Raw genomic sequence first — 26,485 nt, forward strand, 5'->3', positions numbered from 1 at the left:
ACAATCTACACATGACAAAAGTTTCGATGATCTATGCTCTCACTTAGTCCAATGAAGTTGCCATATCATATCTCTCCACGAGCCCTGGTCTGATGACAATAAATATGTGTCCTTATATTCAAATGATAGGCTAGATTTACACATGAGCACACTGTCACAGTTTGTATTGTGTACTGTTCTGAAAAGTACGATTAAAAAATATAATAAAAAATCAGTCAGTAATGAGGTAAGTCAAAAGATAAGCCGTTCAAATGTTAGTCGTTCAAATGCCGATTGCTTTTAACATAATTTTTGCATGGTTTCTTAAAATATTAGGCATACACCAAAACACACATACATACAGCGCAGGAACATTTTGTCCTTATTTAACTCACATGTAGTTGAATTAACACTGGCAATTTTACTGTGTATAAACCGCCCACGAGACTATCGCCTTCACAAGTAAAATGCTTGGTATTACCGCATAAAAATCATGTTTTCAGCTCCACTAAAATACTACGTGAAACCTGTAACACAAATTTCTAGTAATAATCGTATGTTTTCAGTGAGTTTCGTATAGTGTAGCCTATTTCAGAATTCGCATGAATGGCCAAACTAGGTAAAAAAATATTTTCATTAGGGGCCAATACCATATAAGCATTTCATACTCGGTGTTGCGCTCACTCCATTGTTATACATATTTAACACCTGCCGCTTGCCCGCGGAAACACAAAACTAATTTATCTTAGCAAACCACTATGCTTTATACATTTTGATGAGCGTGGTGTTCATTTATTCGGGCAACTGATTACTTTTGTACGGATTCCCTAAGGGAACATAAAGATAAAATTCATAGTATCACCATCTGTTGCTTGGAGACGCGACAATAGGCTAGGACTCAGGTTTTATGTCAGTTTCTAGCATCACAGCCACCTGAAAGTGACGGGACCAGCCCACTTTTCCGCTCGCACACAGAATGCGACTCACGTTACAAACAGTAGCTCGCTTTCAACACCGAAGGGCAGGTTAGCTTTACCAATGGATTAATTTAAACTTACTTTTTTGTATAGCCTAATTGCAATAAATACAACGTCTGGAATGCGTAAAAGGTTACTTTTGCTGTGTAAGTTAATTTGTAATAAATAACAATAAAAATAGGCTAATCTACATTTCCTCTTTTTACGATAAAACATGAGTCGAGTTCAGGAATGGGGGTTTAAGTCACATAGAATGGAACTGGATGAAGAATTCTATTCTTTTGATTACGCAGAAGAATTATCTGGTTACCAAGACCACAATGAACTTCTGACAGCTTTGAAACAAAAAGAAGATGAAGTTATATTAGCTGCCGAGTTGGGAAATGCTCTTCTCTTGGAAAACCGCCAGCTTAAAGAAGAAAATGACAAACTCCATGAACAATACAGCGACAAGTTAGAGGTGAGTCAAAATGAACCTTTTAACAGAAGTTGCGGTTGTCTAGTGCCTCTCGTGTTTGTTCGTCATAGTATTTCCCTCCATATACACTACAGTGATACATTACACAAATAATATTAGGGTCAGATGAGTGAGTTTTTTTTCAGACCTCCTCCTATACATTTGTGCATTGTAATGAAAAAGCACATATGCACATGTTGTCTACATGAATTGACTGTGCATATTGTACAGCACAAAGACAATGGAGGCCACGTAGCTCTCCTTTAGTATTTGCCAAGACATGTTTATCATTATAGACACAGCCTTTAAGCATATAGCAAATTTACATTCAATAAGGAGGGCGTGGGTGTCCTACACGTGATTCAATGAAGGTACATTTTGTTTGGAGACCTAGAGCAAAATATACTAGGGGTTTACAAAATAGCATTTGTTTGCATATGGTAAGCAACATCTGACACATTAATCATCATAAATGATAATGGTTTATTATTATTGATTAACTGAACAAAGATAAAGTACCTGCTTCGTTTGGTTACTGGCATTTCACATTTTAAATACATAAATAAAGTCATGAATAAGAATCTACCTGATGTTATCTCAAACCTCCATCAGTGGTCTGCTTTTGGGAAGCAAGATAAAAGGAGAATAAGATGAAGAAGATTTTTTAGATTATGGAGAAAAAGACACCTATTGAACAATCATTTCCAGTATAGTACATTTCTGTTTTGTTATCACCACATGGAAGTACAAAGGGTACCAGTGCAGTTGAGAAAACACATACATATGGTATGTGTTTTCATTTAAAGACACATACAGTAATCAACTGCACTAAACTTACTGAGCTGACCTAGAATTCAAAAGTTGCTTTTGAACTTTTCTCTGCTTCTCTGAAAGAAAGGAATTTACTGTCTGTTAAGGGTAATTTTTCCTGCATATGTGCCATGCTGCCACGAGAATGATTGATCTAATTTTTCATTTTGCTGTCATCACATGAATGCGCCTGAGGAGGCTGAGTTAATCTTTCGGATAGTGCCTCTGTAGTTCCGTTCCTTTTGCACTACCTGAGAGGGGGTTTTGCCTCAATGGAGAAGGGTAGCTAGAGGATAGCCCTGGTAAAGTTATTGGTTGTTGTGGCAACCATAGTTGGATACTCAGCTGTGTGCGTCCAGGTGAGCCTGGGGTCAGCTGTAGTCACATTTGGTAGCACTGTTGTTTTCCTGCTATTTCATATCACTGTTTGTTCAGTTAATGCTGTAATGACGCCGAGTTTCATTATAATACACTTCACCTGTAAAGACTAAACAAATAGGTGGAACAGAGAGTACAGAGAAGTGAATCAGCACATCAGTGTCCAGTAAATAATGTGACAAAACCCTTTGAGAAGTAATACGATTAGTTCCTTGTACTGAGGAATATTGGCCTTTTGTTTAATCGTATCTTTTGTTGATTGGTATGTGCGCAATCTACAGCTTGCAGCAGGACTTAACCTTGTTGCACGTGCAGGTGTTCTGCCCTTGCCTATTGCACAGGCCCATGCTCTGGTTCCGAATTGTAGGCCCCGAGGAAACAAAAGTAATATACATGGCAAGAGTACCTGTATTAATTCAACTTGGTGAGAGGTTGCAAAGTTAATGTTAACTCCGTCAGACCTATTGCAACACTGGGTTGGCCATTTTGCTCCCTAGGTTCATACAGTACATGCTGAGACAAGAAATATAAATATAAATAACATAAGATTCATTGTGTTATGTACTACATTGTTGGTATATCAATCATGGGCACGTTTACATATGTAATTTTAGGAACGTGTTGTAGAATATTTAAAAAGCAATGGCATGCTTTGGCATATGTTGCAATACTTGCATAAAATAAATCATTTTACATTAGCATCAGTTTATGTAAAAACAATTCAAAACAATGTGAAAAAATACAGTATTTTATTTATTTCCAAATGTATGTCACCTTTTTCCTAAAGGGGAGAGGGGGCTGTGCTGTTTATTTCTGAGGTTGCGGCCCATTTAGTGCCCCTGGGAGGTGTTTCTAATAGAACAGCTCTCAGGATGGATGGATGCAGCACACCTGCCAGGGATTGTGGGGCACGTATAGCCACCAATCCATCGTAAATCTGCCACCTCATAGAAGATCTCTTCCAGCATTGGCACTGGCACATAGACAGATGCTGAAGCACCACAGTAGAGTTATGGAGTCACCAGAGGTTGCGATGGCTCAAATTTATGGTTTAATCTAAAGGTAATGGTTTCATGTAGGTGCAGGAGCCCCTGGTTTTATTTGTTGATGACTTCAGAGGGAGCTCAGGATCCAGATTTCAGACAGCTTTATTTGATCACGCCATCCACACCGTAGATTTAGATGCCTTGCACCCGAGAGGCCGGTGTACCAACACGTGACAATTTTTTAAGATTGATAACTAAAAGAAACAAGGGAGTATGATTGAACTACCCCAGAGAGAATACATGTTTTATTGGTGTCTTCTAATGAGATGTAATCTACTCTGGAATGGCTGACAGGCAGCTTTGCTCTGTTGTACCATACAAGTGACCCACAAACACATTCAGGAAACCTGTACAGCATTGCATTATGGGATGGACAGTCAGCTGGGAATTTCTGACATTGTACTGTGGTTGTGTTTGAGTCAACACTCTATTCTAAAAGATTCACTTGAGCTCACCTCTGACTAAGTTATTTTTCCTGAGGAACAGGAAGACTACTTTGGCCCACTCAGATCAGTGTGGGCATATGTAGTTTGGCTGGCGTGTGATTATCTTTTTTCGGTTGGCAGTGCGTCTTGGGTACTGACAAGCTCTTCCGGTGGTGCAGAGCGTGTCTGGTATGTGGACTGTGTGTCCTAGTAACCGACTGTGGCTGGTGCATTTACTAGCTGTTTTTGTACACCAGTGTAGCGTCTATGTGGAATAGCGGCTGCAAAATTGTATTATAGGTTGCACATGAAGTTGGTTCAAGTAAGATCATTGAGTCTGGTGGGTGGACCAACCATTATAGGGCCCCGGTGTTGCTGGTGCACTGACTACTTTTTATAATAGGCGTGTGGCTTGTACGTGGATTTGCTGCTACAATATTTCATTGTAGTATATATATGGATTTGGCTTTAGCTGGGAATTGTGGCTGGTACTGTATGTAGACTAGCTGGTATAACAGGCCTGTGTGACAAGTGTGTGGACTTGGCTTCATTGTAGGGGAGTGTGGCTGGTGTGTGGACTAGTTGTTACAGTGGTTAATGTTCGGTCACTGTCACATTTTGCCCGAGCAGGAGTTCGAGCAGAACAGACATGAGTTGCGGGTGAAGCTGGACAGCTGCGAGACTGCATGGGAGAATCAGGTGGCGGAGCTGGAGAGGGACGTACAAGAGCTGACCGTCCAGACGGAGAGGCTGACCCAGGCCCTGAGCGAAGCAGAGCGTGACAAGAAACAGACCCAGCGAGAGCAGGCCGACGAGAGCAACCGACTGAAAGAGCAACTCAACAAGGTCAGTGCTTTCAAAGCTGTTAAAACTGGTATCGTAGCCTGGTTTTCACCATCCTCTTCGCCGTCACTAGCTAACTATGTACCACATGGGCTGGCATGTAAAGCTACAGGTAGCCAGATGTGGAAAAATAAAGAAAACAGTCCAAGCGGCAACAAACGGCATGTGTTTTTTTCATACTTTCTTGAATATGTGTCCTTGAGGACCCACAAGTTTAGTGTGTTAATCATTTTCTTTGCTTTGTTATGTTAACTTGTTTTTCCACTTGGAAGTACTGCTGTGGAGTAAAGGTTAGCGAGGATACGGAAGTAAAAAATCCTACAATTCCATTTGGTGGCTCCAATTCAGTTTAAGTAAGAAGTGAACTGTACAGGCCTGCAGTGGGGAGTAAACGTCCCACAGTGGTCAGGACAGCAAAATCGCTTCCCGCCCATCTCCACCCCCTAGTACCCCCAACTTTGGCACTTATTCAGGTTCAGGTTTTACATTACATTTTTATGGCTTTATGATTCTCTTCTTGTTATAGATGCATGCATTCAGAATTATGTTATGTTTATGTTATGTTATGTCATGAAGTTGGAGGCTGTGATGGCTCAGATTCATGGTTTAATTTAAACGTAAGGGTATCATGTAAATGCTGGATGCCCTGTTTTTAATTGTGCCATGACTTCAGAGAGACTCAGGATCCAGATTTCAGACAGCTTTATTTTTTTAAGATTGATAACTTAGAGAAACAAAGTGGTATGGATGAACTATCCCTGCGAGAATAGCCTACACATTTCACTGGTGTCTTCTCATGAGATATAATCTACTCAGGAATAGCAGACAGACAGGCTTGCTCTTTTGTACTGTACAAGTGACCCACAAACACATTTAGCACTGTTGAGCATTTAATTATGGGATGGGCACAGTCAGCTAACAATTTATGACATTGCACTCTGGTTGTGTTGATAAGATTCATATGAGGTCCTCTGTTACATCTGACTAAGTTACTGAGAAACAGGAAGACAAATTTTAAAAATTTGTATTTTGGTTCTTGGTTGGCATAGTTAAGTCGCACTAGGGTTCCAGTAATGTTGATGCTGTACTTACTGTTCTGGGAATGTTTTTACTGGCTCTGGCACAATTGCTCATATTAATCATGTGAGTGTGCTTATGTTTCTCCTACATTGTCAGTCTTTTTCGATGAGAATGATTGTTATGTAATGTAAGTTAAGGAAATGAAATAATACTTTCATTATCAAGCTGAACAAACACTGAAATGCAAATAGACTGGCTCCCCACCTGTAGAATGTCTGAGCTAAAAGTTAGAAAGCATTGCTCAATCCCTGTAGTGAAACTCAGTGTAAAGTTATGTGAAACAGAAACAATGATACAGATTAAACCAAGTAAACAGTAAACATGTGGTGCTAAGATACTTAACTAAGAGCTTTGTCTGACTTGTAACAGATGTACATTTCATGAAATGAATTGAAATATGCAGTGTGAAATGTTTTGTTTGGATTATTCAGTCAAGAAATAAAGAGAGATTTTGGATTGGACACTCTAGTTCATGAGTCAAGGAACATTTTCAGGGACAATATTTTCAAATCTGAACTTGGATTTCCTGGAATACATGGCTTTTCTTGATAAAGGATGGGTTGTTGAATAAGAAACCACACTGAATAAAGTTTGTAACTTTAAATTAAGACATTAAGGCAAAAACAAAATCCCTGAGTTATGGGAGTTGAGGATATGGTAAACAACAGGAAGCTGTAGGATAGGAGTTGTAGAGTAATTCTGATCACATTCTATATTGAATTACTGTGTATGAGCTGAGTCTCTTTAGGGCATTGTTGTGTTTTTCAGTTGTTTTTACGACAGAAACTTATGACAACCCACAGCCCAGTGGCTCCTTTGTTTAAATCCTGACTCAGCTCTAGTAATTTGTTGTTCATGCTGTAATGTGTTAAGGCTGATGTACAGTAGTTTGTGATGAAGACGTCAAATGCAGTGATCTGCTCCCAGGGTTATGTACAGCCTGTTTCTTATCACTGTGTGCGATAAATTGTTCAGGTAACAGACTGTGCGAGCACCATGAAGTGTAATTAGATTATCAGGTTGACTTGGCTGAGGTTAAAGTGCATTATTTCTTCCAAGATGTACGGGGAAAAAAAACAGGTTTGCGATTCGCTGATCACCGTGCATTTGTGCTTCTGTTTCCTGGTAACGTCACGGCCTGAGCGGTAAAGATAGCTAATTCGTGTGTACTGTAATAGTCTCGGTGGAGAGGGAGTAGCCCTACCTCCCGTGAGATGTTATCCATTCCACTCCGGGAGCCTGAAGTCAGTGTCAGCCTATTAACGACCTCCTTCTCAACTCAAAGGCAGGAAAAACGTGTTTACAGGCATTCTAATTTCGTCTGCCTTCCTCATTCCTGGCTGTTCGTCTGGCTGGGAGGCCATGGGTGACTCTGTGATCTCAGCCAGCGTTAAGGAGCCAGAGCTGAAGGGTACTGTGGAAGGCTCTGGCCTATTGAAAAGTGACGTGAGCATTTACCGCTGCCCCTTAATGGATAACGCTTTACCAGACCTGGTGAACAGCAGTGCCTCTCTCTCCAGGTGTGTGGTGCCTGGGAAGGTGAGTTGGAGTGGGCATCATCCTGTTCTGGTGTCGGTGTCGGCCAGTTGTTTTCCTTGTTCAGTATAGTAAGACTCAGTCTCCTGTGTGTTTGAGTCAGTCCATGTCAGCGTATGAGTGGAGGTGTATCTTTACATGTGTGTCTTCTGTGTTGTGCTTTATTTGTTTTATGAGGGCATGAGTGTGTCTGTGTTTGAATGTAAGTCTGAATACATGTGTATTTGTGTTTACGTGTGTGTTTAGGGTTCCTCTGCATTTTTGTAAATTTGAGAGGGAAGATGGAATCTGTTCTTTTAAATTTGTTTACGTTGCCAGGAAAACTTTGTCTGCTGTTTAGTAAACAGAAATTAGAGCTTCAGGGAGAATGAGTGTGAGAACTCTTGCTGGCTGTCTAGCCAAAGCTATTACTTGTGTGTGTGAATGTCAACACTGAACTGATTTGCCAGGCTAGTTCACAGCGCTGCTGTGCCCTTGAATGTTATTATAATCATGACCTAGTTGTAGGGGAAACACACATATACTGGACGTATCTCTAAAGGCACTTCATGATTCCCAGGTCTGTGTAAGCATGATATGAATGACACGTGATTTGTGTACCGACAAAGGTTCATTCAGGTCCGACACTGTAGCGATTCTGAGATTTAGTACTTATTTTCTAAATATTTGAATGTGTCAAGGTGATTTATTTCATGTGACAGATTGTAAATGGTAATTCTACAATTCTACCTTCCAGCTCATAAAGGTAACGTTAGGACATAGATAAGACAATCCTCGTCATAGATCACCACTCAGTGAAATTAATGGTTCTTCATCTGAAGAGAGAACTTGTACCCTGCCTGTGCTGGATTTTTATTGTCATTTTTTAATGCCACCCCTGGGTGTCATTACGTCAACCTGAACAAATAAATATGTAAATGGGATGGGTGTGTGTCTCACTGATAAGGCTTAAAAGGAGGAACCAGTGTGTGCTCATCCCTCAGAACGGATATAAAACAGTTATTCATTTTCTTCTCCTGGAACTTGTCATATTTTCCTTGTCAAAATATCACCCTTCAAACATTTTTATTGAACTTCTCTCAGGCAGAAACCAAGACACATCGGGCTGTTAAACTATACATATATTGACTGAGAATCATAAAACAATCTGTAAAAAATTGCACAGATCCGTCAGTAGAGGTATTATGAGAAAACTAAGTTTAAGTTTATGTCTTAATGGTCTAGCTAACTGTGATGGATTGGCAACCTGTCCAGGGTGTATTCTTTCCTCTTGCCCAATGAATGCTGGGATAAGATCCAACCCCAATAATATATCTACAGTAATCTACAGTAATATATCTTTCATGGAAATTAAACACTAATATTCAGAAGAAGTGGTTGCTTTATATATGACACAGAAATCACTGTGGGCATATAACTATTTTCAAGGCCCAATAAATCTGATTAATCATGAATGATGAAAATGTTGAAGTCTATTCTCTGGGTAGGGTCATTTCTCAAGCCTGGCAGTAACATAGCAGAGGGTCAATGCTATCAAAATATTGTTAAATGTCATACTAAATCATATTATTGACTATGTAGTTCTCTGTGTAAAACATGAGGGTAGGGTAATCAATAGCAGCTTTGAAACCTTTTCAAAGTTATTGGAAAAGCATCACTGCGGATACTTAAAGCATAGTAAATCTTACGAGTCACAGAAATGAAGGATCTTATTCTGTGCATTTAAGAATTGATGCTATGTGCATAGGATGTAAGCATTTAAGGTTGCCCTGTTACCATATATCCCAACATTACCATTTTTGTTAAGCATTGTAATTTATTTTGTGCGTTACAGTGTTTTGATTGCAATTTCTATTTTTACAGTGATTTTCCTCCAAAGTACTGCATGGAAAGGGGTTATTTTCCTTTCATGCTTTTATTTGGTCGCACCAAACTGGGGAACACTTGGAAATCTCGGAAAATGCCAAGCAGTTGGAAGCACTTCCATATTTCCAGTGGACAAATGATGAAAGACCTAAACAAAGAGCAGATGGCCTTTGTTTCTTACTGGAGAAAGTTAGACCTTTAAACTTTAGTGTGATCACCGCAATTTTTAGCAAGCCATCTGCAATCTTTCATATAGTTCCTGTAACATTATCTGCTATTATATGCTAACCAGGCTATCAATAAGCATAGCTCAGCTAGCATGCTATATAGCTAGTTTTATTACTGCAATTTTATTGTACCTTTTAACACAATTTACAGCTGTGTTTTGTTAAAACATTGATTTGTTAGGTGCATACGTACTTGTGCAACTTCAATGTCTGTTTAGTGCCATCTCATGGTTAATGTTCTTCATAGCCTTGGGGAGTGGGCATCTCTGTGTTCTGTAGCATGAAGCATTCTTCAGTTGGTGTTGTTGTTTACTTCCTGATTGGTTCAGTATTTCACTGAAGAGAAGTTATTCAGGATGAGTTTTCATGTCAAACCTCATTAGTTTCTACATAAAGGGGCCTGGGTTTTTATCATTTTTACTTATTAGTTTAGTGGAACAATGAGATCACAGATGCAGGCGAAGAACAAACAGGGCTACTTCTCAAAATGAGCACAGAAAAGTGCATCTCCAGAGGAGGCATTTAATCGTGTATAACAACCGTGTTACATAAGTGTACATCCCACGTATACAAAGGGTTTCATTCTGGCCGCAAAGCACACATGGTTACATTTTTTCAGACTTTGAAGTAACCAGTGACTGGCCATGTAAATGAATCACAAGTGTTTTGCAATCTTGTTATCTTGCTCAATGTGGTGCACAATTTACATAAGTTAATTTTTACGGAATTCATTTCATTTCATTTCTCTTCTGCTTCGTACCTCCAAACATGTTCACTCCTATCCCCCAGCCTTTATGGCTGGCTCTGTCCAACAGGGCATGACAATGCCATTTGTAAGACCAAGATGTCCCTCTCTGCCCACTGCAGGTCCCTTGTCCACCTTTGTCTAAGTGTAATGGGACTTGACGCCGCTCTGGCAAACAGCTTATTTAGGGCTGTGGACACTAGCCTCCGTCTGTGCCTCTAGGCTCCAGTGCCTGCAGAGTTTTTCTTTTTAAGGGGCTTGGCTCCACACATGCTCATTCACTATATTGTTTTTGTGGTCTGAATGCTTTTATTATTATTCCACCATTATTCTAAACAACCATTACCCCAAGTCCATTGTTGAGGTTTTGATTGAACGCTGTTCAACAGAGCAAAATCTTTCACTGTATGGGAAATGTTCAGTAAAGTGCTTTTGCTATGATGTGTAGTTTGGGTGGAATATTGAAACTTACTGTGCTTCTCTCATGGAAAGGAACATTATTGTGATTTACTCTTGCATCTGTAGTAGCAGTGAAACAAGGCGTGGTAAGGGCTGGGAGGGAGTGGGGACAGTGGAACGGTCAGTACTTGCTGACGGAGTGACGGTGAAGCGGGGGCAGTACTTGCTGACAGAGCAATCCCTTCACTCTGTGCAGGCGTTGGAGGCGGAGCGGGCGCTAACGGCCGAGCTGCAGGCTTTCAAACAGGGCTTCCGCGAACAGGGCTGCTCTGGGTCCCGGGACGAGGAGCTGATCAGCGCCATGAAGGAGCAGGTGAGGTACAGGCCCTGGGAGAGCCGCAGGCTTCTGTTGCCCCTGTTGCCCTTCAGTTTCTTAGGTAAAGACAGTTAATCTTCAGTCCCTACTGCTGCTGTGTAGTTAAAACGGACTCTGTTTAAAAGTGGTCTACGTGACAAACTTTTTTTGCGTTCGGATGCTACAACTTATATATGCTTACATGCCCATTCAGGGGAAAACACAGCTAAACAAAAATAATACAGCCAAAAAGTAAAATCGCTAAATAATAGGCCCTCTTCCCCTCACCTGTCCGAGTCACAGGCGTGACAAGCGTGCGCGCGTGTGTGTGTGTGGCTGTGTTCAGGTGGCGTGTCTGTCGCAGAAGAACCAGTCTCTGGAGCAGCGGCTAGAGGCGGTGTGTCAGGAGAATGCGGGCCTGCAGGACAGCCTGGCCTCCCTGCACAAACACCTGGTTCTGCAGGAGGAGCAGGGCCTACAGCGCACTCAGCAGGTATTTCGGCCTCTCTGCTCGCTCGTTAACTCATCGCTCAAGACCTCGCGGAATGGCGATAGTCCACTCCCCTGGTTTCAGCATGCGTTTCGGCATCGTTTCAGGTTTCATTTGTTGCCATAACTGGCGTTGCAGCATTCCATATTTTTCTGGCACTGTCAAGCTCTTCTCTATTTGTGAACACAAACCAGAATGACAGGGTTTATTTTACGTGGGGATTATGCTACATGAATATGATTGTGTATGTTCTATGCAGGTGTGTTTGTGTGACTTTGTATTATAGCGTATGTGTATGTGTACGTACCTGTGTGAGTGAGGGTTTGGGTATTTATATGGGTATTTGAGTGTAATTACGTGTGTGTGTGTGTGTGTGTGTGTGTGTAGGTGTGTATATCTGTGTTTTAAGCAGGTGTGAATTTCTATGGGTATTTGAGTGTGTTTGTGTGTTGGTGGGTGTATCTGTATATCTCTTTGTGAGGGTGAGTGTAAACGTGAGCTCGATATGCGCATGTGTGTCCTTTGTGACACTGCTCTTGTCTGTGTGTATGTGTAGCTGGCAGACGTTGAGAGAGAGGTGGAGGTGTCACGTGGGAGGAACCAGCAGCTGCAGGAACAGGTGGAGCAGCTGCAGGAGGAGATCTCCATGCAGGAGTCTGGGCGGGGCGAAGCATCTCTGCTGTCTGAACTGGAGCAGAGCTTCAGTAACATGAGCTGGAGTCAGGACAAGGAGCAGGTAAACCCCACTCAGCAGGCCTGTCCAGTGTAAAGGACACCCTGCCACTGGAGCATTTCTATAACACTACTGTACCTACTTGGCTGTTTGCGCTGTGGGCAAGATGAGACATGCCCAGTGCCGAGCAGGAGGAAACGAGGAACAGAAATGATGTCGAATTCAGGGTCACTTAGATAGCCTGGTGCCTGGCCTCTCTCAGGACATGTGATCTCTAAGGGAAGAGACTGTTCTCTGGTGGATTGAAAGACAGATTAGGAGACAGCAAAAATACAGATAGACAGACAGATGGAGATGGGTTGGAGCACTGAAGTTGCTTTGTTGTTTGAACTTTATGTACATGGTTGGATTTAGAAAGATCACTTCAAGGAAATCCCCTTTAATCAGCCGTGGGTGTATGACATGGAAAGAACCTACTGCTCACATTTTCCCTTGTTGAAACAAAGCTAATTTGGGACTGTGTCATATGTTATAGTTTCTTTCGAATAAAACATACTTAGAGATCATCTGCATAGTACTTGACAAAGTATTATAACAGGTGGACCACTGTGTTATTTGGATGTACTCTGAATCTAAAACAATAGACCAACAACATTCTGAAGGTTGCTGTCCACTTAAAAGTACCACAGCGCTATTATTTTTGGCTGTTCGTTGGATTGTTGCACTTTTTCCTTTTAGCTGTTCTTCCTTTGTCACATATTTCCTGTTTATTTAAAAGGCTTTCTATGAAACTTCCCACATCTGCCTATTAGCAACCAGACAACGCAAGTGAAGTAGGTGTTATACAGGATGTGTAAGTTCACCTGGGAAGAAATGTGATGCAGTTGGATTTCCTGTTTTTGTCATTGCTGCGCTTTCCATCACAACAACTACATAATGCCTGTCATCTCTCTTGCTCTTATTGAGGCAGTAGTTTTTTTAAATAAATGGCATTCTGTGCTGCTAAAATGATTTATATATATATATATATAGTTTTGCTTTCATACTTTAATTTTTATTAATATACGTTTTCTTATGACAGTACTGCTTACATTAAAAAAAATAATTTTTGGGGAATTGGCTCTGGTCAAAGCTTAAGGCAACGATCCTAAAAAACAGGCTGCTTTGACATGGATGTGTTCCCCCTGCCCCAGGTGAAGGAGGAAGTGCTGTCCGTCCTGAAGGTCCTGCTTCCCCTGACGGAGCAGGAGGAGACCCCGGGGGAGTCCCTGTGGCCGGAGAGCCTGGACGGCGCTGTGCTCCAGCTCAGAACCGTGGCTCACCGACTCGCCTGCAGCCGGGACCCTCAGGTGAGACCCCCAGCACGGCTGCGCCAGACCCGCACCGCAGCAGTTCACCTCACCTCACCTCACCCCATTTTAGGGAACTTACCCAGTGACTGTGGACATATAATGGCCACAACCAAACACAGTTTAAAAAAGGCTGTATGATGTCAGTGCTTTGCTCTTTATTTTGATTGGGAGTCCTGACGTCGGTCTTACTGAGACAAAGAGAGATAACGGAATGTGGCCTGCATTCTCTTAGTGAACAGTGAATGCATGTTCTATTTTTAACTTCAGTCTGGACACCAGAGAATGTTTTGTTAGGTTGCTTTATTTTTGACCTTAAACAACTTGTATTCAACAAATGTGTCCATGTGACCACACCCAGTGTTTCAGTTCACTTGTGCCCTCTCTAAAAGTGATCTGATCTGATGTCTACCTCCTTTATTTGAAGCCAGTGCCCTTACTGCTCCATTGATGTGGTGTTTGCACAGGCACTTATGAATGGACAATGTTGTGTGTGAATGAACACTGGTGGATTTTTTTCTGTGCTTGTTACATAAAACTGACGAGAGGCTAACATTAGATCTCTGGGTGACATTGCTTCTCCTCTTCCCCTGTTGAGCAGCGATGAACCAGTTCACTGCCTGTGAAAGCACGGATGTCTTACACAGAAGTGGCCTGTGAAAGGAGTTTAGGACACTGACATTGTGATCAGAAACATAAGCCTCACGGTGTGCAGAGAGCCTTTCCTCGTCCACCCAGAACAAAGGGGCACATAGGGGCCACAGACCTCAGGGATGACTGCCACTGACACCTGATCTGCGTGTAACGTTCTGTCTCTCAGGAGCTGAATGCCCCCTTTGTTGGCAGTGTGCGTGAGAACGCCGACCTGATACAGGAGCTCCGGGATCAGGTAACGAGCGCTTGTGTTGTTCAAGCCGTTGTCCAGGATGGCGGAAATAGAGCAGGAACCATCAATCTGTGCCAATCTGGTTTATCGCCCTGCCTTCCAGCAGGGATTTAATGTGAATGGGCGAAACTGTTGTTACTCAGCAATTTGAACAAAAGTGCTTGAAAGTGAATTCATCAGTTTAGTTCTGCACACAAAGTGGAAATCAGGTACGCTCATTCCCATGCAGCTCATGCAGTCTATTTTTAAAATGTTTTTTTCAATATTATATGTCAGCATTGTAGAACTCCATTGCTTTCAATTACCAGTAGGGATTGTTAAGAACATTCTGTTCTCATGTTTGTGATCTTACACCTTAAAGGGTTGACGTGGACTTTAAATGGAATTTTATTTTGAATGTGTATGCGCGTGATCAAACCACATGGCCTGTTTTCATACTGGTTCAACTAGCTCAGCATGTGGTCTGTGCGCCACCATGTGGTCATATTTGGATTTATTATTCGGTTTATAAAATAAAGGCATTATGCGGCAGTATATTTGAAGTAGCGTAATGATAAATGGCATTATGCTAATTACAGATATACAGTGCCCTCAATAATTATTGACACCATCAATTAATATGGACAAACATTATTGATGAAATTCACTATCATTTATCAAATGGTTTCTATGTAATAAGAGGATTATATGACTGCACAGAGAATGAAATCCTTAACACTTGTATTTCTTACTTTGTGCACACTCCCTTTGCCAAGATAGCTGCACTGTGTCTTCTCCTATTATATTTGATGAGGTGAGAGAACACATATCAAGGGATATGAGACCATTCCTCCATGTAGTCCTCTTCCAGGCAGGTTTATCCCACTGTTTTAAACTTATTCATTACTGCTCTAATAGTGAAGATGGGTATTTTCAGGCTATTTGCTATTTTTTATGGCTATTGACTGATTCATGGCATTGCACATTTTGTCTTGTTCCGTCTGTGTGTTCTCTGACCTTCCCTGCGTTAATGGTTGACGAAGGGAACTTGGAATGTGTGTCACCTCATATTTATCTCCCCGTTATGGCTGCCTGCTTAAGAGCTCCAATGAACTTAATTCATGTAAAATATAGATACCAGTATACTTCTATTATATATGTTTCAAAATAATTTCTATGGATGCAATACTTGAGAGAGATTTATTGTGTATTATTTATTTCTATATGAAGAAATGTATTTTCTCTGAAAAATTTTACCTCAATGGAAGGTTAGAATTCTCTCATATTTTGGGTGCAAGTTGATAAAAATCGATGACAATTTCAATAGACTTTTTTGCTCATCTTTACCAAATGTGCAAACAATTCTGAGATACACAAGGATGATCCTGGACTGTTGAAGGTCTTATGAGTTCAGGTTGATGCTTCGGATACTAATGTCGGTCAAAGAAATGTCATAATAAAAATACTAAGTAGGTGTTGACAAACATAAATATATTTTCAGGCAGAGACAGGAAACAGTCCTCAAAAACACATTATTGCAAGCACCCTCCCACGCACCATTTTTCCAGGAATGTTCTGCTGTGTATTTTTGGTAGCAGAAAAAAATGTATACTAGGGACTCACTTTCAGTCCATCTGAGTGAAACAATTATGAACAATAATAAAGTAAACCGAAGGAGCAAGATGTGTTTGTACTGTATGTGGTTACAAAGAGAAACCAAACCACTGGGTGTATTTATTTCAATGCATACACTGGGGTATGGTGTAATCAAGCATGCATAGTAAGTAAGAAAATGAACTGCTCTAAAAGCATTGGCCCACAGTGACTCACCCTTGAATGGGCCGGGTGGACTCCTACAAACCAATTAGTCAAATTGAACATCTCCTTTTCCACCTCCCCCCACCCCCTTCTCTCACAGAACGCTAAGCTGATGGCAGAGAACTCTGAGCTGAAGAGCCGGGTGGAGAACAGCCGGGAGAGGGAGCTGGCACAGCAGGCCATACGGGACCGAGATGAAGCCATCGCAAAGTGAGTGGGCTGGCTGAGGCCCAGGCTCTCAGGTTTCTTTCAGTCTGTTCTGTATTAGAAAAAAAACACTTGAGACGTGAACATGAACGAGCGAGCCATACGATGCCCGTTTCCTCTTTGCTGCGAGCAGGAAGAAAGCCATGGAGGCAGAGCTGCTGCGCAGCAAGAACGACATGATGTCCCTGAACAATCAGCTGCTGGAGGCCATTCAGCGCAAGCTGGAGCTGTCCCAGGAGCTGGAGGCCTGGCAGGTGAGCAGCCAGGGACACTGGGCAGGAAGGCCCACGCGTGACCCCTCACTGGTCACCTCCCACCAGTGTCAGTTACAAAGCTAATGTGGCCTTGTTACACGGTCAGGGCCTGGGGCGTCACGGTTTTTTCCACACCAGCAGTTTAAAGAGCGAGTGTTTAAATGTGAGTGGCAGCTGGCCCTGTGTCAGAATGCTCGCCAGGCGAGGGGAGCCAAGGCCATCTGCTTGGGACTCGGTGCCATCTTGCGTTTTTAGAAGAGCTCCAGTGGTTAGTAAATTTGTCTCACTGCAAATTGAAGTGTTAGTTTTTCGTATCACTGGGAACAGTCTGATTTTGATGAAGGTATTCTCTATATTCACAGGATGACATTCAGGTGATCCTCAACCAGCAGCTGCAAAGCCAACAGCTGTCAGAGACAGGCGTGAAGAAGAGCAGCAACAGCAGCACAAACCGACTAGCCTTCCTGCGTCGGTCCAGCACCCCCAAGCTGGAGCGCCAACACCCCCCCTCCCCCACCTCCTCCTCCCGTACCTCGGAGAGGAAAGACTGGAGAGACTGGCTGAAACGGGGGAAGACTGGCCAGCACGGAAACTGAACCCTGGCATGGCGGGCACCATCAGCCATCGGGCTGCCAGCTAGCGCGGAGCCCACAAACGGCTCACGGTTGACGTGGGCGTGCTGCTGAACTCCCATCTCTGAAATGGCGAGTCTGCGCTCAGACGCTGAAGCGAGAAAGAAAAGCTTCATGGGGAAATCATTTTGGGTTGAACTTATTTTTTACTGTACGTATGGCCATATTTTTATTTTCTTATTTTTGGATATTCTATGCTGTACTTTGAAAGTTCAGTTGAACTTTGAACATTCATTTAAATCAGACCACTAGGATCAAAGTACTCTATGGTAAAGACAGACAATGGTGAACATGAAGGAGAAGGTTTTTTGTATAAATGAATTACATAATAAGGAATGTAGAAGCTTCAATCCTGTGCATGTGAATATTAATGTTTGTATAGATCCTGACAGTATTTACTGATAGTGTGTTCATCAAAGTGTTTATTAAGGAACAGTTAAGTAGAGTAGAACATACTGTATTGGTGTAAGTTCGACTGGATGCCACAGGATTTGGGGATTTTTTAAGAATCAAAAAATACAATTTGAGCCAAGTTTCATTTTACTTGCTGAGTCCCCCTTAATTTAGCATATTTTAGATAACACAAAGGCTCAGAAATGTAGAATTATCAATACTTTATCGCTCTAGTAATTATTCAGGAGCCTTTGAACAGAAGCAGATTTTCTTTAGTGTTTGATTTGCAAAAGCTTTTCAGCAGCTGTAGTCAGAGTATATAGCAGGCCCTGTTATTGGTTTGTTATGAATGTTACATGATGCATTTTCAGGGCGAGGAATGAATAGAACTCCCAAGGAGATGCATGTAGAATGCTGCATGCAGAAGGGCTAACTTTTCAAACTGATTCAGTTTGAAGCAGCACCCTCAATTTACATGTAAAAGCCAGATTGAAAATAGGTTTGAGGTTATAACTAAGTTATGAAGTCCTTGCCTTGCTTTTCATGTTAGGACTAAGGGACATCTGAAAGCCAGACCAGGGGGACTACAGAACTCTTTAATGCTCCATGTTGAAAATGAACTAAGTGAAAAGCTGCTGCACCATTTATCAGCTGTAAACATGCTTTCAGTTGACAGCTGCCATTTTCTGTGAAAAGAGAAAGGCTTTGCTACAGTATTGTGCTACTAGGCAGGTTGTGCCAAACGCTTCCTTTGGTATTCCATTATAAAACTGTTGTACACTTACCTCCTTTCTCCTGGCACTTAGAACACTATAAAGCGTGTAATTAAATTCACTGCGCCCCCACCTGGCTCAGTATTTTACAATACAGAAGCATGTGGAAAGAAGGACAGATATTTGTAAATAGGAAAACCACTAAAGGGTTATGCTTTTTTCACATGTACAGTATGTATTTAAGGCAGTATACACATACTGGTTCTCAAGCTGTTACATAATATGACAAAATCTAAATGATTGTATGACTGGAATGTAACATTTTACATTTCTTGCATTTTACACTGCTTGTCACATTTTCTTACAGATTTTAGGAAGCCTATGCATCTTTGAACGCCTCTGACTGAAGTTAATTATGCTTCAGAATAATTAAACTGGATAAACTGAATTGCATAATAATATATTTAATGACAATGTGATCATCAACCCTACAAGAATGACAAGGCATGCTTTCAGAAACCGTAACAGCTGTGTATGGTGTGTCTGAAGAAAAATTGTTTATGTTGTTTACACTGTTGAATAAAGTCACATTTATACAAATACACACATATCACAATGAGTTTCTTGAGTACAACCAGTCCAGTAGCTGAAATATTCAACATGACAGAACTCTGCCTTGTGCAACACAACGTGAGGCAAAATCCATAAGGTGTTGCACATAGCTAGTGCGGACATGCTCCAATCTAGGGTCTTTAAAACTAATACCAGTGCTAACCATAACACATTGTGCTTTAGGGCTCCGTTAGCCTTGCACGGCAGTTACTTCACTGTTGGCCAGGGGCTGTAGTCAAAAAGCGTCTCAGGTTAGAAGAGCTCATTTAGAATCAATCTTACCTTTTAGCTCATAACGAATAATGTTGCAACAGATGGGGGAAAACTGACCCCAAGTCAGCGCCCCTCCGAAACGCTTTATGAATATGAGCCCGATATACCTATTGCACGAAATATTTCTGATATTACATAGGCACAAAGGCGGCTCCTGAACCAATATCATAAACAAAAACATAGAACACAGGAACTATCATTTAACTTGGTTTCCCTTACTGTAACTACACAGAGGGAATGACCAGGCAAAAAAAACCAGTCTGGTAAATTGGCAACAGTATGGCAGCAAGCATTTTTAAGTCAATAAGCAAATCTTTACTCAGTGTAAGGTTATAACAGTTAATAACTCTTTGCGTCATCACCTAAATAAGATGAATAACAAACAACATTCAAACAACTGATAGTCACTGACAAAACGGATTGTTTCAATAAAGTCCCCCAAATACAGTACCTGACAAGTTCTCATATTTGTATAAGTAGCTACACATTTGAATAAGGACAAAGTATATTTACAACGTGTACTGCATCTAAGCTGTCTCCCGAGATACTACCACTTTCACCCGTTGAAAAAATTTGTAGAAAGATAAAACTGAACGGGTTCAGTGTCAACCAAAGTGCAGCTATCACATACTTGAGAGAATCAAATTCACACTACTCTTAGTGATAGTAAAAATATGTATATAGAGCCTGTTCACACTATTAAAACGCCACTTAACACAAGTTCAACCTCTCTGTTGCATAGGTTGCATTATCCTTTGAAAAAAATGACCTCCAATACATGGAATGCAGAGGCAAGGTGGGCAGTATCCTGTAACACCCCACATATGGGATTCATAGCAAGCTGGCACAGCCAATGTCCCCCACCACGACTGCAGCAGCTACTTGCCACCTTCATCCAAAACCACCTCCATTAAAATATACACAAATATATATTTGCGTGAAATAATCTTTGGATTAGAACCTAACCTTGACGAACACAGAACGGGTTAAATACATTAAACATATGCACAGGTGCGATAGGACCTCCTGCTACGAGCTGAGGGGCCTAGAGGATTATGTTGCGCTGTGTTGGTAAAGTTTGTTTGGTCCAGCTCCCTTTCCAGCTGTCCAGGGCGGCGCCCGACACACGCGGCTAGGACTGCAGGAAGGAAATGATGGAGCTGATGAAGTCTAGAGGCTTGTCTGCGTGGATCCAATGGCTGGCGTCGGGGATGTACTGGATGTCTGCAGCGGGAAACAGACGCTGGATCTCAGGGTAATCCTCAGAGCTGCACAAAGGAAAGAATTTGAGAGAAATAAAATACTATTATTCAGGTTTTGGTGAAACAATTTGGTGAAATGAGGAAATAACATATATTTAAAAAACGGTAAGGATCCTGGCTGGTGCTGCAGTGTTGCTACTCTTTTTTTTTTTACCTCTTGTAGAGTTTACCTGATGTAAGCGGAGTTGCTTCCACCCAGAAAAAGTGTTGGTCCTTCATATGTTGCATCAAAATTGGGGAAACTCATGAGGTCTTCTAGATGCTTAGAAATGGCCTCCAAGTTCACTCTCCAAGCGTAGTGACCATTTTCTTCCACAAAGTTGGTCAAGAGAAACTGTCTCACAGAACGTTCCTGTTCAAACCCAGATGTAAACAGTCACAAACCATGGTCGGCCCAATTTCAACACAATCCCTTCCTCAAAAGTTATGTAATTAAATTAATGGGGACTTACATTCCAAGTTTGGTATGAACCATACAAAAGAGTAAGGAGTAACCTTACAGAAATAACATACTTTGTTTGTTTATTATTATAGTCAAGACAACAAAAAAAAAGAGAGACTTGTACTCTATAAAAGTGATCAATGAAGCAGCTATGGCTATAGCTAAAGCTACTTTCACTCAGTGTGGTTTTCAAAAATGTGTTTGCTGAATATACAGGCCAATTACCAGACATCAGACAAGTATGGTTTGGTAAATGTGCTTCTGCATGTGCAGCTTTGATGAGAACTGAATTACAGCGAAGACCATATGAGATGATGTCAAGCTGACTTTAGCAGCGCCGAGCTGAGCTGTGCCATCACTGACCTTGATGAGATTGCGGAGCTGGTCTTCGGCCAGCCTGCGTGCTGTAGAGCGGGGGATGGCACCGGCTATCTTCACTTCCTTCATGGCCTGGATGTAGGCGTGGAAGTTGGTTCGTGTCGTGGACTGCGCTGGAGTGATGTCTACCACAACAAGTCGCTCCACCAGACTTGGCTGAGTGAGGAAATGAGTGACACAGAACTCAGTGTGGTTGTTCTCATCTGTAAGCTCTCTATGAAGGGTTCCAAGCTAAAAAGCCAAGAGCTTTGCATTGCTTGTGCAGTAAAAGTGAACTGATTTGGATGTGATATTAGAGATCGAATCCTTCATTATTTACCTGCATCAGAGCTGTGCACATGGCCACCTTGCCTCCCATACTATGGCCAATCAGAATACATTTTCCTATGTGCAGCTGGCCAAGGAGCTGCCGAAGATCACTGGTCATCGCTTCATAGGTCAAAACAGGGCTATGCGTACTGTGTCCATGGTTACGAGCATCTACAGTCAGCACCTAACTGGACAAAGGAGAATTAGGACACTAGCATAGACGTGGGAGAGAAACTCATATTAAATTACCCAACAAACAGGATATAAAATTAAAACTCCACAGAAATTATTTTCTTGTACCTCATATAACACACAATAAATAGTTCCATAATACAATACAAAACCGAGGGCATTCGCTGCGGCAGTACAGATAGCTGCTGCTAGCTAGCTAGATATCTAGCTAGCAAAATCACCTAGGTCTTAATGGAGAATGACACCAAGATAAGATTTTCAGCGATACCTTAGGGAATGCCCATGAATTGAGAAAAAAGAAACTACTTTTTAGATAATCTTGACTTTGGAGTTTACGTAATGTTAAGTTATGTTACTCAGTTTTTTTTTTAATCGTAAGGTTTGACCTCATCCTCCACCATTATAATCAACGTTACCTTTCTCCCTGTTCTTTGCACCAGAGACTTGGCTATCGAGTGGAAATTGGATTTACTGCCGAACAAACCGTGAAGAAATACGAGGGGAGTGTCTGTCCCTTTCCCATCAAACACATCATACGTCAGATTTACTGGGCTGAAAAAAGAACATACACATGAATTATCAACGTTAGCTAGCCTTTAACAATGACCTGAAAAGGTGACTTCAGCTTTTGAAAACTGTAACGTTACATTGCTGATGATATACTAATAAAATTTGCATCACCCAGCTATCCATGTTTATTAGTGTTTGTTTGTTTGTTTAGGGTACAACATGTACGCCCCAGAGAACTGTAGTTAGACTAGCTAACGTTAATGTTACCTTGACATAACCACCTTAAGATTCACGCATCCATAGCTAACGTTAGCTAGGCTAGCACCCCCAAACCCAATCTAAAATTTAATCACGCACACTTCTTACTGTAACTGAGATCACGAGCTAATGTTAGCTTGCAAGCTAGTTAGGAAGCTGGCTAGTCATTAATGCTTGATTGCTTGCTGGCTAGTTAGTTTACGCAATTTGAAAAATGTGTTATACAAATTGGCAATCGTGGCTCGTCAAGTTATTTTCTGCGCAAAACAATGTCATCTTATTTCAGCTAGCTAGTTACGCAGCTAGCCGTGTCTATGATAACAACATCACGATCACTGGGGATCCGTCATTAGCTAGGACTGTTGGCTAGGACAGTTTAAAGGGTACACCTCACCTGGCCGAACCAGCGCTGTCAAGCCATGTACGGTCATTTCGAGGAACGCCACAGCAGAAACCCCGAGGTCCAGTCACAGAATAATATTGTGTCCGTCCATACAACAGTCCTCTGTGGAAAATTCGACACAGGAGACTCATATTGGGATCTGCTGTTAGCTGACACCATTCGTCTGGTTCCAATCAGCAAATATTTTCACTCCAACAGTTTCATAAGAAAAATGGACATAGCGGCAGCCGAGAAACGCCGAGAGCTTACGTCATGACGTCACACGTATGATTCGGTTCTTTTTTTTTTTTTTTGCAACAGACTTAAAAGCTTACCCGACGTGTTTATTTAATGCGGTTAGTTAATATTCAATATTAATGAAATAAATATATACTATTATATAATAAATGTGGCTAATAGGTCATATTAAGAATGTTTAATGAAAAGTATTGGGACAGAGACACAATTTAGTTGTTTTGGCTCTGTACGCCAACATATTGAGTTTGAAATAAAACAGTGAATATGAGGTCAAGTGCAGACTGTCAGCTTTAATTTGAGGGTATTTACATCTACAGTATATCGGGTGATCTGTGATGAAATTACAGTCCTTTTTATACATAGTCCCTCCATTTTAGAGGAACGACAGTAATAGGAGAAATTGACATAATGTTAAATCAAGTTGTCATATTTAGCACTTGCGTGCAAATCATTTTCATGACTGCCTGAAGTTCTTGCTTCCTAACAATGTATCAAAAAGTTAATTTTGGTTTTGTCTCAGATCGATTTATTTTGGTTTTTCAGTCACACGACGGCTTACTTTCCTGGAATTAACACTTATTTGGTTCTCATGTTGAGAGTCAAGAGCGACCTCAAATGCAAATTCCACACACACAGTAGAATGACCTTTTTTAAGTTTCTTGTTCAATTTCAGCTTTGATATTTTGTTGCAGCCAGGCATTAGATCGCCATTAAAACAAGTGACAACACAACAACAACAATCCACAAACATAAAATCAGTATAAAATATATACACGTAAATCATAAAAAACATAAAACAAGCAAATCAAGAAAAGGATAGAGACACTCCTGCCAGCTTGGATTAAACTAGGACTTTTTAAAATTAAAGGACTCAGTAAGTAAAGAATTATTATGCAAAGGCACCCAGCTGGCAAAGAAATGGCTGAGCAGCCAGTCTTCCAGTTTACTTTTGATCCCCTAAAATAAAGGGAGTATATATAAAAAGGGCTGTAATTCCAGCAGAGATCCGTCACTCATTCACTCACTGCACTTGAACCTCATATTCATTGTTATATTTCAAATCCATTGTGCTGCAGTACAGTGCCAAAACAACAAATATTGTGTCGCTGTACCAATACTTTGAATTTAACAGTAAATATAGTGTCAATCTTTGTTGTCATTACAAAACCTTATGTAAGATAAATCCCCAGGCAAAGATGAAACAATTATAGATTTGATGAAGTCTGTGAAATTTCAGCTGCTATTTCATGATATGAACTGCTAACACTCTGCCAGGTACAGAAATGCATATGAATGGCCTGAAATGTACTGAGTCTGTATGAGTGAGTCCCAAACCAAAATTCATATGTAACTGCTACTGTATGATATTCGCATTGTCCACCATGTGTCCATGGCATAATGGTGTAATTCCAGCTATTCTGGGTAAGAGTCAGTAGGCTGGTCAAAGAATAGTTTTGAAGGTAGAAATAGCCAAGGAAAAAAAAAGAAAAAAAAAAAGAAATGAACCATGCTGGCCAATCACGTGGTTGGGAGAAAGTCTGGTGGAGTGCAAAGGTCCTCACAGCAGGGGTACTTGGGTGGAGCCAGTTTGGAAAAGGCCAACAGGATGTGACTTTCTATTTTTAAACCCAGCAAAAACAAACAAACAAAAAAAAAAAAACAATTGGACGAATTAAGCTTAATGGAGACCACAACTACAATTGCAACAACTAACATCTTTGAATATGGTCAGGTTTGGCAAATGTGCATATTTCATTGCTAAGGCTACAGATTACAAGTGAGAGACTACTCAGAAGGCCAGTGAAGCTTCAGGGGAAAAATGTTAACCATAGCAGTGATATTTTCTCTTCACTCTTCAATGCAAAAAGGTGGAAGACATTAAAATTTGCTTTCACATAACAAAACAAATCAAAAGCTTGTGAAGCCGTAGCATTGGTGGATTTCTGTGAGCATTTAAATTGTGTGCATATAGTAATTAAGTTTACACATTGATAACATGCCCCGGATCTGACACGGAAGAACAAAGAGCTACTTATCCATGTTGTCAAATCAATTATGTTGTCAAATTTTTGAAAAAGGTTCACAATTTCACAGTGCACAGAGCACAGGGTATGAGACCATTGCAATTAGCTGCTAACTCATATTAATTATTCAGGTAATTTGTTGCTTGATTACTCATCAAACTAAGTAACCATGAACAGCAAGAGGCAGATTATGATCAAAATTTCTGCCTCCTCTATTTTGAACTTGTGAGCCATTGGTGATATACATACTAAGTCATACTATGCAGGATCATGTAGTTTCATCATGACTGAATGGTGAATGATGGGCATTATACTGTAGGCACATAACTGATATTTATTTGTGTAGTTTTCATTTGTGACTGGACCAATGGGCTACCTTCAATAGTGTTGTAAAGATGTCTGTGGGAGAGATACGAAGGCCATCACTATCAATCTAAGCAGTTGGGAAGGGATTGCTCACTGCAGTAATGAATGAAGGTAAGCAACTGAGCAGATCCTTGGAAAGGGGGAGGAGAGTCTGGGGAAAGAATCTGAAACAAAGAGTACCCATCGGAACAAAATGGAATGCATGCCAACAGCTACAGTGTACCCAGGCTACGTATGTGGACAGTGTGCGTAAAAGACCTTCCCACATAGTAACAGACAGGTCTACTTAGAGAAGCTGAACTTGCAGTGCAAATATCTTTTCTCTTTGATATGTAGATGTAGGGGCGACATAGCTCAAGAGGTAAGACCGATTGTCTGGCAGTCGGAGGGTTGCCGGTTAAAACCCCGTGCTGGGCATGTCAAAGTGTCCTTGAGCAAGACACCTAACCCCTAACTGCTCTGGCGAATGAAAGGCATCAATTGTAAAGCGCTTTGGATAAAAGCGCTATATAAATGCAGTCCATTTACCATTTACTACTACTGTAAGAACCCATCGCTAACCCATCGCTAAATAATGTAATGACACAACATTGGTAATACATATTGGCCCATATTACATTACACTTATTTTGGCATATTGGCATATTGGCATGCTAATTATCTTCAGTTTAAGATATGTATCAAGCATAATTAAGACATCAA

The 26,485-nt window shown here is 41.1% G+C and overlaps 2 protein-coding genes across 4 annotated transcripts; one reads left to right on the plus strand and one right to left on the minus strand.

Annotated features, from left to right (window-relative positions):
* Positions 1–933: 933 nt before the first annotated feature.
* On the plus strand, positions 934–19,121 carry si:ch211-235m3.5 (BICD family-like cargo adapter 1). Of its 2 annotated transcripts, XM_064351303.1 has the most exons (10): positions 934–1,416; positions 4,703–4,918; positions 11,025–11,141; positions 11,470–11,616; positions 12,170–12,349; positions 13,480–13,635; positions 14,456–14,524; positions 16,419–16,528; positions 16,659–16,779; positions 17,142–19,121. In XM_064351303.1, exons 1-10 carry the CDS (start codon positions 1,171–1,173, stop codon positions 17,373–17,375), a joined length of 1,596 nt encoding a protein of 531 aa, XP_064207373.1. In that variant the 5' UTR covers positions 934–1,170; the 3' UTR covers positions 17,376–19,121. The 2 variants fall into 2 exon arrangements, with proteins under 2 accessions (XP_064207373.1, XP_064207374.1); XM_064351304.1 differs by lacking the exons at positions 934–1,416; positions 4,703–4,918 and adding an exon at positions 6,395–7,534.
* Positions 18,966–23,412, minus strand: abhd11 (abhydrolase domain containing 11). Of its 2 annotated transcripts, none has more exons than XM_064351305.1 (6): positions 23,148–23,412; positions 22,402–22,537; positions 21,804–21,977; positions 21,470–21,640; positions 20,835–21,016; positions 18,966–20,670 (listed from the first exon to the last, which is right to left on the minus strand). In XM_064351305.1, the coding sequence occupies exons 1-6, from the start codon at positions 23,285–23,287 to the stop codon at positions 20,535–20,537; spliced, it is 939 nt and encodes a 312-aa protein (XP_064207375.1). In that variant the 5' UTR covers positions 23,288–23,412; the 3' UTR covers positions 18,966–20,534. The 2 variants fall into 2 exon arrangements, with proteins under 2 accessions (XP_064207375.1, XP_064207376.1); XM_064351306.1 differs by lacking the exon at positions 23,148–23,412 and adding an exon at positions 22,763–23,096.
* Between the last annotated feature and the right edge of the window lie 3,073 nt (positions 23,413–26,485).

This window comes from Anguilla rostrata, chromosome 9 (assembly GCF_018555375.3).
Source record: "Anguilla rostrata isolate EN2019 chromosome 9, ASM1855537v3, whole genome shotgun sequence".
Classification (NCBI taxonomy): Eukaryota; Metazoa; Chordata; class Actinopteri; order Anguilliformes; family Anguillidae; genus Anguilla; species Anguilla rostrata.